This window comes from Uloborus diversus, chromosome 10, assembly GCF_026930045.1.
Source record: "Uloborus diversus isolate 005 chromosome 10, Udiv.v.3.1, whole genome shotgun sequence".
In the NCBI taxonomy this organism is placed as follows: Eukaryota; Metazoa; Arthropoda; class Arachnida; order Araneae; family Uloboridae; genus Uloborus; species Uloborus diversus.
The window spans coordinates 120,148,278-120,163,972 of record NC_072740.1 but is presented as its reverse complement, the minus strand read 5'-3'; the positions used below and the strand labels follow the sequence as shown (position 1 = coordinate 120,163,972).

The following is a 15,695-nucleotide window of genomic DNA, read 5'->3' as shown; positions in this document are numbered from 1 at the left end:
TCTTGAATGTTTTATCTTTCTGATGAATTGCCATTATAATTTTAAAACAGTCATTTGCTAATTTGAATTTTATTGCTTTTATTTGTTCATTTTATTTTCTAATGCAAAAAAAAAAAAGTTTAATTCTTTTGCTGTATATGTGCTTCAGGCATACTTTTTTTGGGTGAAATTAAATTTAACCCAGTTTGAAGGTTGGTACCTTTCTAAACATTGAGTGATTGCTGAAATTTTTGTGTCATCATAATTAAGCATAGTATCAAATTTTCCTCTATTTACCATTTTTGTTTTGACATGTTTAGTCTTTTACTCACTAATGTTTCAGTTCTTAACTGATTCATTCCATGTCAAGTGGCCTAGTGGTCCCCACTTAAGTATTTCCAATTTGGATGAAATTTTATTGAGGTGTAGAGATGTGCCTTTGAAACTATCCTCAAATTTTCAGCATCCAATATCCAAATTCTGAGGATCTAGGATCTTTCAAAAAAGTTATCCAAAATGGCAGATCAGCTTTTTGTGCCAAATTGCCATTTTTAGGCTTAGTTTGCAGAAAAAATTATCACACTTGAAACCTGAAATTTCGGGAGCTTAAAGTATGTTTGGGTGTAAATACATTTAAGTATTTTTGTGGGTTTGAGCTTATTAGATTTTGGCTAGCAAGCATGTAAACTGGTGATAAAGCGTAATGGGATGCATTTTAGGTTGTCATAAAATCAGGAAAACAAAATAATAAAAAGGTTTGTACTTCATGATTCTATTGTTAAAATACTTGTTTTGAATGGGTTATTATTTCAGAGCTTAAATGTTTATTTTCTATAAGATATTTTCATCCAAAGTGACTAACAAAATCGTTCAATTGAAAAATACCCTATTTTTAAAGCGCTGTTGCTCAAGTTTGTCACATTGCATCTTCTTTTCATCAGTACCATTTGAAAGAGCAAATTTTTTTCCTATTAAAATAAGTTTTGTTTTCTATGGTGTTTTTTCGGATAAATATGAAAAAAATGAGCGTAAAATTGTGTCTGTCCTAATAAACTTGCGATGTTTAGGCTAAAGTTGCTAAAAATTTTATCACACTGGAAGCCTAAAATTTTAAGAGCTTTAAGTACTTTAGGTTATTAATACATTCTAGTGTTTTTGTAAGTTTTAGTCCATTAACTTTTGTGTAGAATGCATCCAAAGTCTTGACAAAACACAGCAAACAATTCTTTTTACTTGATTTTAGAATACAAATTCTGAACAAAACTAATTCAAAAGCTCATACTTTGTAATTGTATTATCAATATACATGTTTTTAATGGGTTAAAGTTGCAAACCGTAAATATTGATTTTCTAAAAGATACTGTCATCCAAAGTGGCCATCAAAATCGTTCAAGTAAAAAATAGCCTATTTTCATCAATCAAATTTCTCACCTTGCATCTTCTTTTCATTGGTACAATTAGAAAGAACATATTTTTCCAATAAAAATAGTTTTTCTGTTCTTCAGATAAGCATGAAAAAATGAGCTTGAAGTACCATCTGTTGCTCACGAAAAAATCTTATTCTACAATGAGTAACGAATGGTGATTGCCATGGAAACCAGTTTTTAGTGATTTTGCTACTGTTATTAGTCAGAAAAAGTTTTTTATTGCTCCTTTAAAAAGTTATTTTGCAAATTAAATATAATAGAAACAGAAAAACATCTTGTTCTGGAAATAGATACATCAGACAGAACAAAATGTTTTTCTGTTTCTCTCATAATTAATATTTTTTTTAATGAACAAAAACTATTTCTTACTAATAGTAGTAGTAAAATTACTATAAACTACTTTCCATCGCAATCAACTCCCATTATACATAGTAAAACAAGCTTTTCTCATGAACGACAGGCAGTATTCCAAGCTAATTATTTTCTTCCTTATATCAAATAACACCATTTAAATAATAAACCTTCTTTAAAGGAAAAAATAGTTCTTTCTAGTGTTAACAAAAACAAGATGTAAGGTGACAAACTTGAGCAACAGCACTTTGAATATATGCTACTTTTCACTTGAGTGAGTTTGATAGCCACTTTAGATTACAATATCTTTTAGAAAATCAATATTTACACTCTGCAGCAGTAACCCATTAAAAACATGTATATATTGACAAAAGAATAAAATAAGAGCTTTTAAATTACTTTTGTTCAGAAGTTATGTCATTCTAAATTCAGTAAAAAAATTTCTTTGCTGCATTTTGTCAAGACTTTGCATACATGCTTCACAAAAATTAATGAACTTAAATTCACAAAAGTACTAAAATATATTAATAACCAAAAGTACTTTAAGCTCCTAAAATTTCAGACTTCCAGTGTGATAGAATTTTTAACAACCTTTGCTCAAGCAATGCAATTCGTTACAACATAGATCTTCGTGCTCATTTTTTCCTCCTTATCTGAAACAACACTATAAAAAAAAACCTAATTTGATAGGGAAAAGTTTGTTCTTTTTAATGGTATTAACGAAAAGAAGATGCGAGGTGATGAACTTGAGCTACAGTGCTTTGAAAATAGGCTACATTTTCACTTGAACCATTGATAACCAATTTGAGTGACAATATCTTCTAGAAAATGGATATTTAAGCTCTGCAACTGTAACCCATGAAAAACAAGTATTTTGACAATAGAATTACGAAATACAAACCTTTGAATTATATTTGTTTCTATTTTCTGACGACTTAAAATACAGGAAAAAATTTCCCCTCCTTGCTTTTTTACGAGTTTACATGCATGCTACAAATTATCTAATGAGCTCAAATTCACAAAAATACTTGAATTTATTAACAGCCAAATACTTTAATCTCCCAAAATTTCAGACTTCCAGTGTAATAAAATTTTCTTCAAACTTAAGCTAAGGATGGCAATTTGGCCCAAAAGGTGATCTGCCATTTTAGATTACTTTTTTCGAAAATCCTAGATCCTCGAGATTTGGATCTTGGAAGTTGAAAATTTGCATAGGTTAGTTTCAAAGGCATCTCTACACCTCTATAAAATTTCATATAATTCAAAGAGTGTTGAGTGGGACTGATTTGAAAAATTAGGTCAGTTGATGTGAGTGACTGAACTATGCTTTTTCTTTTCTTCTAAGCTCCAAGACCACCTGGCAATGTTCAAATTGTGAAAGCTAGTAATTCTACTATGATTTTAACGTGGATTTCTCCAAATGAATCTGTTATTGATCATTATATTGTTCGCTATCGTCCTACTAAAAGCATTGTATGGAAAGAAGTTGGTTAGTATTCATTTTTTTCCTTCTATTCTTAACTAATATGGAAAATTACATAAAAAGTTCAGGGAAAAATCAATAAATTCTTCTCCACCCTCCCTTATAATATATGCCTTATTATAATTTGAAAATTTTATGCTGCACTGTTCAGTAATTAAATGTATAAATATATATAAAATTTCTATGTATGCTGCTTTCAATGTATATTTTTCCATCAGATAATGAAGTGGTATTGAAGCCAACTTCATCAGAACAAATTCAATCATTTGTTTTTCGTTTAGTTTATGAAGGAAATTTCTTTAAACACTCAAAAATGAGACTAGTACTAATGTTAATTATTTGAATTGCTCCTTTTTTGCTAATATTTACTTCTAGTATACTAATTTTATTTTAACTCCCAGTTATAGCCAATGCTACCTCATGTGAAATTAAGAATCTAGACTCAGGAGAGAAATATGAAATCCAAGTGGTGTCCATGAGTAATAAAGTTGAAAGCCCTGATGCTAAAATTATCGAACAAACAATGTGTAAGTAAAAATCACACTTTTTTTTCATGCAATGCATGTTTGAGTACCTAAAACAGATAATATATTCAAGCAAACAATTCTTAAAATTTAAAAAGAACAAAAAAATAATTGAAGAAAATTATTTCAACTAAAAATAGCACTGTAGCATTTTTAACTTCTAGTTCATTGATAAGATCTTAAAAATCTAAAACAGCAAATTTTCTGGGCAGTTTTGGCTTCTTGCTTTATATTTTCATACAAGTTAGATGACAAGAATTACTTAATATGAATCATTATGCCATGAAGACAGGGTGTCCTTGCATATGGAAAGTTAGGGAAAGTCATGGATGTTGACAATGATCTGGTCATGGAAAATCGTACTTTTCAGCAAAAAATGCACAAAAGTCATGAAAACTCACATCTGGTTATGAATTTTGGGTTCAAAAACATGCATATTTATCAAATTCTACAAATTAGGTGAAAAATTTATGCATCTGAGCCATTTCTTACGCTTTTACACTTCAGTCCTGAATTTTCACACATTTCAAAAATTGATTGCATCCGCTTGCTATAATACTCACTCGTTTTTCTTTGCAATGTTATTCTACCGTTTGGACATTTATAATTTTGTGTGTAGCATCATGTTTAACCTCCTTATTTGTATAATTGTGTAGTTGGGGACTTATTTGGGGGGGGATATTTCTAATTTTTCCTCTCTCATACGACTCAAAAATTTTAAGTCATTTGCATCCAAGTTGATTCAAGAGGCTAATAAAAATTATCATTAATTTTCAGCAGTGTGTCTTAAGAACATTTTAGAAAATAAAATTGGTTAATGGGTGCCCATATGCAAAATGTGGGGGGGGGGGGGGGGGGTGGCTCAGGTAATTTCCCCTTGGTTTAGCAGGATATTTTCCCCATAAAAACTGATTCCAGTACAGATTAGAGTTATTAAAGTTTGACATTTTTAATAAATTATTCATTAATGGCTGGAGAAGAAATGTTTTTACATTTTTGCAAAGAAAAAAGTACTAAAAGCAAGGAAGTTGCAATTTCTATGGGGAGGGGGGACTTGAGCCCCCACTTGCCCCCTGCATGTGTGCCCTTGAATTGGTCTAAAGAATTAAGGATGTTCGATCGATAAAATACAGGACATCGATAAAATACAGAAATCAGGGACTTTTTAAATAGGTAAATTTATTTTTTCAATATTTGTAGCCTATTCTAAAGCTTTGGCAGTAGTATATCTGGTAATGTCTGGTAAGTTAATTATTAAGTACTTTAATTTAATATTTTATTTTTTCAGATTATTTGTTTCTTTTATTTCTTGTAAACATAATTTTAGTTTTTATTAAATTATTGCTAGTCACAGATTTTTTTAGAAAACTACTAGTGTTAAAAAATAATAATAAATTTTAGATTCATTATTTGTTTATAATATAAAATATTTATTTTCAAAAATGCAAAAGAAAAAAATCCAGCTTAAATGCTTTGCTGTTCACCACTAGTTTTACATCATTCTTGCTGCATGTTTGAAGTTTCTTTTATTTTGGAAAACCATTTTGCATCTAAAACTTTTTTTCAGTATTTTTAGTGATTGAAAAATTATTGTGTGTCACATCAGATTTTTCTAAGAAAAAATAATAAATTTGTTTTCACCTAAATTCTTACCTATATAAATATTTTGTATGACTTATTGGAATCTGAAAAATATTTCCAGAAATTTTAGGTTTGTAAATGTATATACTTAGTAGCAAAATAGTTAAATTGAAACTCGAATTATTTCATGTGTATCACTAGTCATTGTTGCATAAATTGTTTTTTAGTTATAATATAGCTGAGAGCTAGTTACATTTCACTTTAATTTGTATTTTCATAAACATATGTCCAAAGCATAGATCAGATGGTTGCAATTTAATTTTTACAAAACACAAATTTAGATATTCTTGTGTGAAAAATCAATGTTTCTTCTTTAAAAATTGCATCCCGTGAGTCATGGAAAGTTACGAGCAAAAATCATGGAAAGTCAGGGAAAGTCATGGCTTTCAAAACATGAAATGTAGCAGATGCCCTGTAAAGAAACTATGATATGATAAATGTTTCCCGAAATCCTGTTACGAATTTAACCTTGATATTTTCAAGTACTTTTTTCCAGTAACTTTTAACATAGACTTGTAATTCTACTGTGCCCTATTCTTCTTAAATAAAGATAGTTGTAAGTGGCATTGAGTGGTTTAAATAAAATCAAATTTTATCAAATTCCAGTTGTTTAGTTCAATGAAAAATTATTTTATATTTCCTTTATGGTTTTTTGTTGTAGATTGTTTGTTCAATTTCTATGAGAATTTTTTGAGATATTTATTTTAATTTCAGAATTATAATTCTATAAGCAACTGTTCTAAAGAAAGCAAAACTTTTAATTTCAGATCCCAATTCAATCAAGCATGTCCGCCACATCCTTGATTCTTATAATATCACATTTGAATGGAACATTCCCCCTGGAAAGAAAGACTATTACATAATCAATTATTATCCTGTCAAATCATCTCTTCCTCAGCTTTCTCATCAGGTATATTTTACATGATAGCTTTTCAATTAGTTTTGTTAAATGTTTAGATTTTTGTGTATGTCACCAATGCTTTAACAAATGAAGTATATTCAGTAAATTACCGCCCATTAGCCAGGGCTAAAGCAGAAATACGTGAAATACACCGCCAGCTTTCCAGCCGAGGACTGCAGTTTCATGCTTATTAGCACTCATCAGCCCGGCATAGGAAAGTGATTGAGCTGGAGATGGAAAACCTCTTAAGGAAGCCAAGAGTGCCAAACAAACTGGTAGCTAATATAGAATTAGCAGACCAGACGAGTGACCAAAGTAATGGTTCGGTTCAACTCGAAGATTGAACGCGAGGCAAGTTATATTCAGTAAATTACCGCCCATTAGCCAGGGCTAAAGCAGAAATACGTGAAATACACCGCCAGCTCAGTCATTTCCAGCCGAGGGCTGCAGTTTCGTGCTTATTAGCACTCATCACCCCGGCATAGGAAAGTGACTGAGGAAACCCGGCATAGGAAATGACTGAGCTGGCGGTGTCTTCACTCCCCAAGGGACAAGGCTACTGTAACTCAGTCGATTAGCGAACAAAACGAACTCTGCTAATTAAAGATCTGATCTTTCTGACAAAAATATTCAAAAGATTATACCGTTCTCTTGCCCTCCCTTGCAGAAGAACATAATTAAAAAACACATATCTGGAACAAAAGAAAAATCCTGCTTCCCCATCTCCAATAGAAAAGAAGTAATTAATTCAAATACACAATGTAAGTTATATAAAATAATCACTCTGCAGTCTGCACCCTCTTGAAGAAAAAAGTTTTAAATGAAAATTTGCATTGCAGAAACAGAGAAACAAAAAATAAAATCAATTAAAATACACACAATTAGATTAACTGAAAATAAATACTGTAACAATGACAACTTTCCTAAATATTAAAAAAACCTAAAGAAAATATGCAAAAAGCTATCGTTTGAGAAAATAGAAAAAAAAAATCATGCGAATTGTTCAAAAATTTTCAGAAAGTCAACCCGAGTTACCTGTAACTGTTTCTGAACATGATCTTGGTAAATCAAATTAGCTGTGTCCAAACTTAAACAAATCAAGTTGAATCTTGAATGTTGGCTAAATTAGAAGTGCTTTTATCTCCTGTTCTAATTATTAAAGAGAAATGGAACAAACTTCTTCTTGTGCAGACTCTTTCTAATGACATATAATATAAAAGAGGAAGATTCTTTTCCCCCTGCCAACTATAAGTCTGGCAGCAAACGAGTTTAATCGAATTGCTGGCTTATTTACAGTAACCGTTGCAGGATGACTTAGAAGATTGTCAGAGATCTTAATGCCTCACAGCTTGCCTGTATCCCCTTATGTATCCACACTAGATGTGGTTCTACAAGGTACAAAACACCCTTTCTTTTAGGTTTTCCTATTATAACTGAAAATTTGCTTTCATTTTGTAATTACTTGTACGAATGTAGTCCAGCGTTTGTAAATTTCCATTTCATTTGGACTACTCCTTCTTGGTGCATCCATCTTTTTGCTAGGCAGTGTATTGCAACCGAGCTGAAAATCTGAACAAATGAGGGGTAACTATTGTTGATTATTCTTAAATATCTCAATTAACCGTAATTTTGGGTAGATAAGCCACAGCTTATATGTATTTTAAAGTTGAAATTTAACATCTGCGGCATATCTGAAGAACTTTCCCCCGCCCGCCCTTCTTTCTTAGTGTTTCTCATGTTCACCAAATCGAGGGCCAATGTTTAAATTCATTAACAAAACACCAGTAGAGCTCTCAAATTGCACCATGAAATAGGTTTCTCATTAAATTTAATTTCTCACTACCTTAAACCTGCATTTGTTTGTGCCGATTTTACCGCTATTCGCTGTTGTTCTTTCTGGTGTTGCCAGATTCGTGATGATACCATACATTTCACAAGGCTGAAAAATGGAGGAATCGCTGGCTTGTCTGAGTTAGAGTCCCTGTAGTCTGAATAATGTTTTAAAATGTCTCAATGATAAATTTAAAAAAAAAATCAATTGATAAAAGTTAAACAATTTTTCAATGAATTGCTAAGTATAACACACTGATCTGACAACTTCTCATCCAACCAAATGCAGATGTCATCTGGCAACACCAGTTTTTGCGTAACCGCAGCTTTTCCGATCTTTTTTTTTTATTATTTACCAGAAAGTTTATTCCATTTTTATCTATCAACAAGTCGAGTCACTTGTTACAGTTTCGTTCTAACTATAATAAATGATTACATCCATACATATGTATGTGTATATACAGGGTGTTTCGTTTTAACCTGCAAGGCCTTTATTTTCACAACCGTTAGTCCTAGATGTAAACTTCAAATTGGAAAAATGTTCAGAATCAAATGCAGAGTTATGTTGAGAGTTTGAAGTAAAAAATAAAATGCATCAAAAAATACATAATTTAACTTTTTATACGGGCCCCAGGTCCCCTAATTAATATTTAGAGAAATAATCTCCAATGAAAACTATTACTGATACAAAAAAACTTGACATTTGTGTGACCAAAACTCAAGAAGATATTCTATTTCAAAGTCTTAAGGGATCATGTAGAAGATGATATTAGAACTTATTACCCTTTCAAGAGAATGACAGGTCGTCATAGTAAGAAAAATAAGGTATTTATATTTTTCATTGCAATTCAAAAATAAATGCGAATTTTATGCCGTGATACGCAAAAGCACACAATAAAACCTCGGACAATTTTAAAAACCACGCTCGATGCACACATATCATTTTAAACACTTGTTAACCGCTATATTTCCCCCAAAAGGTGTTACTGACGGCAAGTGAAAAGTGGTCTAAGTCACAAAACACTGCATTTCATATCTTGGTGAATATTCGTACTTATTTCAAACTTTTTTTGTTGGAATTATTTTTCAATGGAGATTATTTCCCTAAATATAAATTAGGGGACATAGGGGCCATATAAAAAGTTACTTTTTGTGTTTTTTGACTTATTTTTAATTTCACTTTAAACTTTCAATATCTTAACCCTGCATCTGATTTTGAACATTTTTGCAATTGGAAGTATATATCTAGGACTAACAGTTGCAAAAATAAAGGTCTTGCAGGTTAAAACGGAACACCCTGTATATATAGAGAGCTATATATAGAGAGGGGGTGGAGCACTATGTTTTGATACACCCTTCTGCAGTGTATATGATAGGGCATCTTATCTGATGAACTTTTGTTTTTAGTTAGTAAATTATTGCATGTGCGGCATATATGATAGGGCGGCTTATCTACCCAAAATTACGGTGCATTAGGCTATAGCTCTTTAAATTGACAGAAATAATTAACATTGGTATTCTGTTCAATTGAACATAAAGTATTTTCTCCAATGTTAGTTAAGGCATATTAAAAACCTTAAAAAAATAAGATGTTCAGTTTATTTTAATGTTATCATGTGTTAAGCATCTTGTTAATGCATAATATTGTCATGTGGTCATATAATATTTCTTCCTCTAAAAGGTCTCTGCGATACAATTCAAAGATTATTCTTTGAAGCATTTTTTAAAGCTCAGTTGAAAAGTTTTTATTTTTTATCAAAATCATTGCTTTCCCATTCTATTGCATTGTTCGGAAAGTATTTTCATTTTTTCCCGACAGAGTTTTTTTAAACCTAGGCTTTTCAAATGGTCGTAAAAAGTTCAATTTGGAAAATTTAATCTTTAATCATCATTGGTGTTGTTATTCACTGTTTTGCAACAATAATTTTCTTTATTGTTTCTTTATTAGCTTCAACTGACTTTCCAGAACAAGGTGTCTTTTCAACATCAAAAATGCCAAATCAAAATTTTGCAAACCAGCTTTGGCAGTGGCATATTGTCAATATATCTTCTCTGTGTACATTGGCTATTTTTTATTTCTTGAATAGAAGTTTTACCTTTTCGATAGCCAAAAGTGAAATTCTGCTCTCTCTCTCTCTTTATGTATGAAAAATCACTCAACCAAAAAGTACTGCTTTGATTGAAATAGACTTTTTCGCAAGTAAGCCTTGCGACATAGGCTTTCAAAATATGTAACAATTATGCAGCTTAAGTGTGAAGCTTGGTGTGAAAAAATACAATGAAACCGTGTCAGAAAAAAAAATGAGCTTTCTTTCCAAACAACCCAATAATTTTGGTTTTTTGAAGCATTTCTGACTTTGGTTAAAGTTTTTTTCCAGTCAATATATTTGTTACTTCTGCATTAAAAATAGAACATTAATATTTTTTTAAAAATTATATTTACTTATGAAATTCAAAAAAGGTTTAAATTGATTTTCTTCATGTTATTGAGCAGTCACAAATTGCTTATTACTCTCACTTGACTGCAGTTAATGTTGGACTAACTTTTTCAGATTGCCATGATGACGAGAATAAGTCTAGCTTGTTAAGAGGACTAACTTTCCTCACTATGGTTACAAATCATTCACTTTTCCATTCATTCATTTTTTCTCAAGCCTTAACTCAAGCAAATTTTAAATTAAAAAAGGGAGGGGGGATCTTGTGCAAAATCGTGTTTAGGAGAAACACCTAAAATAATGAACTTTAATGGCCAAACTTCATCTAAGTCTCAATATTCTAGATTAGTAATTTCTTTCATTTAATGTTGATAGCAAATAAAAATATAATGGCGCTGGCTGTTAAGTATACTCTTTATGAGAAGTGTACGGGTGCAAAATTGGCCTTAATAACCATATCTTTGTTACTGCATCCTAATAACCATTTCTTTTTTTTATGGACATGCATCATATCATCAAATCTAGAAAATCACCTGTCATAACATGACTGGTGTGAATTTCTTGTCCATTTCCTACTCCAGTGGGAGAAACAAGAAACATAATGAGTAGGGTCCTATTACAATTTGTGATTGTGAGAAACAAAATTTGAATTCAGGACATCAAAATTCAAATGATTTTTTATTATTTGCTATTTTAGTCTTTCATTAGCTACTTTCTTGCTTAACACTAATAGTATTCTCAACTTTTCATCTTGTTTATCTTTAATCTTTTTAAATAATTATATCAAATCTTATGTGAAACTTTTTTTTATTGTCAGTTTTATGTGCAGCCTTTTCCCTTACTTAAATCACAGTTGTGTGCTATTTTATTGGAGCAGCTGAGCTAAACTGTAAAGCCTTCAGCCTGACTTCAGTCAAATTTCATCTACCTTTTTAATTTTGCATAAAAAGCTTCGCTTTTACTTTACTCATTACTCGAAACTCTAGTTGGGACATGTGTTAATCTTTCAAGGCACTTTGCCTTCATTTGAGGCCTCTATTTTTTGTCTTAATTCATCCTATAGTTGAAGCCACTGTGTCATCTGGCTTTGAGAAAATGGTGGCCTCAAGCAAAGCCATCCTTTATGTAAATCCTCGAAGGGTTAAATCAAAAGAAAACTCATTTCATTCTTTAATTGACAGTTCAGAACACCAAAAGTATTTTAAAGTTCAGTCTATGGGGCTGTGATTGCTTCAGTTTTCAGTAACTGTTTCTTTTTTATATTAAAAGCTAAACTTATTTTTGTTTAATTTTACTTATATATTTGATGTTTAGATCTCCAAAGTTATCATTGCAAAACATGATTTGAATGTTAAGAAATATTCCAAATTGTTCAATATGTCTTGTGTGACGTTTTCCCCCACATTAATCTCTTTGTTATAATATTAAATTGTATATTTTAGATACCTGCAAATGACTCTAACTCTAGTGAAGTTATGAGCTGCATGATTGGTGATTTGAAACCAGGAGAGCTATATTCCTTTTTATTTTATGTTGTTAGTAATAGTTTAAGGAGTGAAGGCATTGGACTACAAACTCGAACCAGTAAGTAATTAAATCTTTATGCAAAAAAAAAATGTTTCTTGTGTTAATTTTCACACAAAAAAAAAATGTAGCACAAAGCAACATCTACTAGTCTTATTTATTCAAATGTTCTTTGCATTATGAAAAAAGGAGTTGTTCTTGTTCTAGAAATGTTCTTTGCAATATCATTTTGTAAATAAGTAGAACAATGAGAACTAAAAAATGTGTGACTAACAAAGGGCTTGCGTGTTCAGCTTTTTCAATCTTTGAAAAATTGTCTCTAATTATTGTTTTTCTTTTTTTTTCCCAACTGTTCAACCATTTGTTGAATAAAATTCTTCGAAGTGGCTCGATCTTTTAAGATGAAACTAAGATTCAAACATTTATCATGATGACATTCTAAAGATTATGTTTCTTTAAAACATAAACTTCAACTTGAAACACTCTGTTGCATTTTGTTACATATTCAAGTATGACCTATGGATTTCAATCTTTTTCTTAGGAATGAGCAATAAATGTAGATTGATTTAACTATACAAATTCTTCTCTTACCAGTTCCTTATTTTTTTATTGACTGACCAGAAAAGTTTATTTGTTTCATGAAAGGCTTGAAATTTCTGTTAAGGAATCAGCCTTGACTTATATGTACAACTCAAATTCAAAATAATAGAATATCAGAACTGTTTGAATATCAGAAAAACTTGTTCCTGAGTCGGGAAAAATGAACTCATGCAAATTTAAAAGACTAAAACTTGTTATTCATGAATGGGTAAATCAATTTAAACAGCTTTTCAGACATTATTTTAACAGTTTATGGATCATTAACACATTAAAAAAATAGATAGATTATTTATATGGGTCAAAAAATTAGAATAATCGATTCATTCAATGTGAATTTTAAAAAGTAGCAAAAATATTTGCATACCTGTTACCCTATAGTTCGTCACAAGCATGGAGCTTCGGGCCCGGATAATTTTACGCTCTTTTAAAAGCCTTTTATTGCTCAAAATGGGACATCAATGTGATAAAAATGAAGTTATATGCTGTATCATTTCTTAAAGTTAGAAAAAAACTATCCAACTCAATTCAAATGAACAGTTTACAATCTATGGTATGTAAGATTTTAAAGGAATATAAAAGGACTGACTAACTAAAGAGTAACCGAAGTAAACAAGGTAGAAAAGTTGTAACACCTGGCAAAGATGAACACAAATTGAAGTAAATTGTCCAAAATAACCTTTGAAAAATGCTTCTTACGTCCCTAAGTGTTGGACAGAATGTATAGTTATCTTATCCACGCCATCTACACTAAAGTGGTTCCAAGACCTGGTGCACGCCAATGAAATTGAGCTCGTTGTCACAATGAAGAGGATATGGAAACTGTCAGAAAAGATTAATGTAAACAAGTGGTAGAATCAGTGTGAGAAAGGATCAAAGCATTGAATCCAGCAATAAATGATGCATTCTAATATTGATGTTGTTTCTTTTAAAAGTGTTTTTCCCCTTTTAATTTGAATATTCTAATTTTTTGACTCAATGTAAATCTTCATCACTATAAACTTTAGGGTTATTCTGTTAAGATTTTTAACTGAGTATATTTGAAATGAAATGCACACTTTAAGGTCTAACAAAGGTAGTACGTTCACTTAAATACCTAATTTGCACTTATATTTTGTTAGAATAAACTTTTTTCCAAAAAGTGGAAAAGTGGTTGTATTTGAAACTTTTAGTTTTTCAAGCAATTTTGTGTGGTCTAAAAGTTGTCTACAGTGAATAGTACATAAAGTTTTTATTAGTGTTTGATGTTGCTTCAAATTTTTAGACTTGTTTTTTAAGGGGGGGGGGGGGTAGGCTTTGCAGCGACAAAAAGAATCTCTTTTTTAAGAATCTTTTTTTCAGAAAATGGTTTGATTAAATTTATTAAAACCTTTTGTGCATTATTATGTATAGTTTTAAGAATATTCTCTAAATTTTGATCAAAAAATATCCACAGACAAGCTGATGGCAGAGCTTTTCGCAGAGCACCTTTCGAGAAAGATGATTTGCGGCATTCACTGTATCTAAGCTGAAATTTATCTGAAATAAATTCTATCTGAATTTAGTCAAAGTACTAATTTATCCTCCCCTCTACATTCTCGGATCTTTTTTTGATAGACTTTACAATTTTTGCCAGCCATTTGAGTTTAAAAGTTCTATTTTTCATGAAAAAATCCACTATTTTGTTAGTAAAAAACTCAAACTCAATGTGGAGGGAGGCTGGTGGAGATTGTTTATTTGCAAAATGTGTGAAGTAAATTTGAAATGAATTGGTGAATTGGTATTAAAATGGAAGTGAACACGAACTTCAAAAAAGGGGTTTTGCGAAAAATGCGTTTAAAGTTTTAGAAGCTAAAAAGCATCAATTCCAGCTACATAGAGTACAGTCCCTGTTGCAGCTTCGATATCCTAAGCTTCTTCTTTTTTCATTATTTATTTATAGCATATTTAACTAACCTCAAGCTAGCAGCACTGACATCCTGAGCATCTGCAGCTGTTAGAACTGCTGCACCATTCTTCGTCAGCTGTTATAGCTACAGTTTGAAGGAGCAGAGACTGAATACTTGATAACTTTGAGAATTTTGCTCGAAATGATTTGAAATTTTGAAAGAAGATTTTTGAAATGTTTAACTACAAGACAATACAAAAAAGAAAAAAATCAGTTTTTTGAAACTGCAATACCTCCTCCCCTTAATATAACTTTTTAAACTTGCCAATGGATTGCCCAATATCTACTGATAGAAGCTAATTTAACATCTTAAGTTCTTAGGGCATAAAACATGTCTAATGATAATCTAACAAAGAGTTTGATATCCAGAACTTTATCCTTACATAATTGTTTTAAAAACAATTGGATGAAAATCCTTCATTTACCTTAATTTGGTTTTTCTTCTTTTTGCCTCTCTACTGTAAGATAAAGCAAGCATTTTAAAACACATGTTTTAATTTATGCAAATGCAAAATGTATGAAGGTTAAGCACACTGTAACCCACTCGTTTAACCCCACTCTAATTAATATTATACCGTGGTGGTCAGAATTATATGGACAGCAGTAAAATTGATCAGAAAAAAAAATTCTGAAATTATTCCTTGAAATTTATACAGAAAATGCCTTTTTATGCTAGAAATCATTATGGAATGCAGAACATTTGAAAATACAAAATATTAATTTTTTTTTCCATGATTATGAAAAAAGTTTCATTGTTAAAACTGGACAAAATGAAAAGGACAACAAGCGTTTTCCCTGAAAAACCCCTTGTAATCAATAATATCCCTTTTTTTAAAGCAATTATATCAGTCTTGATGTCATGGGAGTTGAAGAACTCTTATCCTGGCTTTTTTGATGGAGAAAATGAGTTTTTGCTTGTTTCAATATAGAATAACATTTTTTCATACTTCGGGAGCCAGAATGCTTCCCAAAGTTTCCATTGAACTTAGATCAAGACTTTTGTCCTGCCTCTACAGTAATTTCATGAAATAAGCATCAAGCAATAGTTTTGAGGTTTTGGAAACATGTAATTAGGC

At 30.9% G+C, this 15,695-nt stretch overlaps 1 protein-coding gene across 1 annotated transcript in view; it reads left to right on the top strand.

The window, feature by feature from the left end:
* LOC129231151 (tyrosine-protein phosphatase 10D-like) overlaps window positions 1–15,695 on the top strand; it is an 85,085-nt gene that overhangs the window by 29,666 nt on the left and 39,724 nt on the right. The window contains exons 9-12 of the mRNA XM_054865398.1: window positions 3,103–3,246; window positions 3,642–3,767; window positions 6,173–6,315; window positions 12,014–12,155. Of these exons, the coding sequence (XP_054721373.1) occupies window positions 3,103–3,246; window positions 3,642–3,767; window positions 6,173–6,315; window positions 12,014–12,155 (555 nt within the window). The remainder of the gene's footprint in view (window positions 1–3,102; window positions 3,247–3,641; window positions 3,768–6,172; window positions 6,316–12,013; window positions 12,156–15,695) is intronic.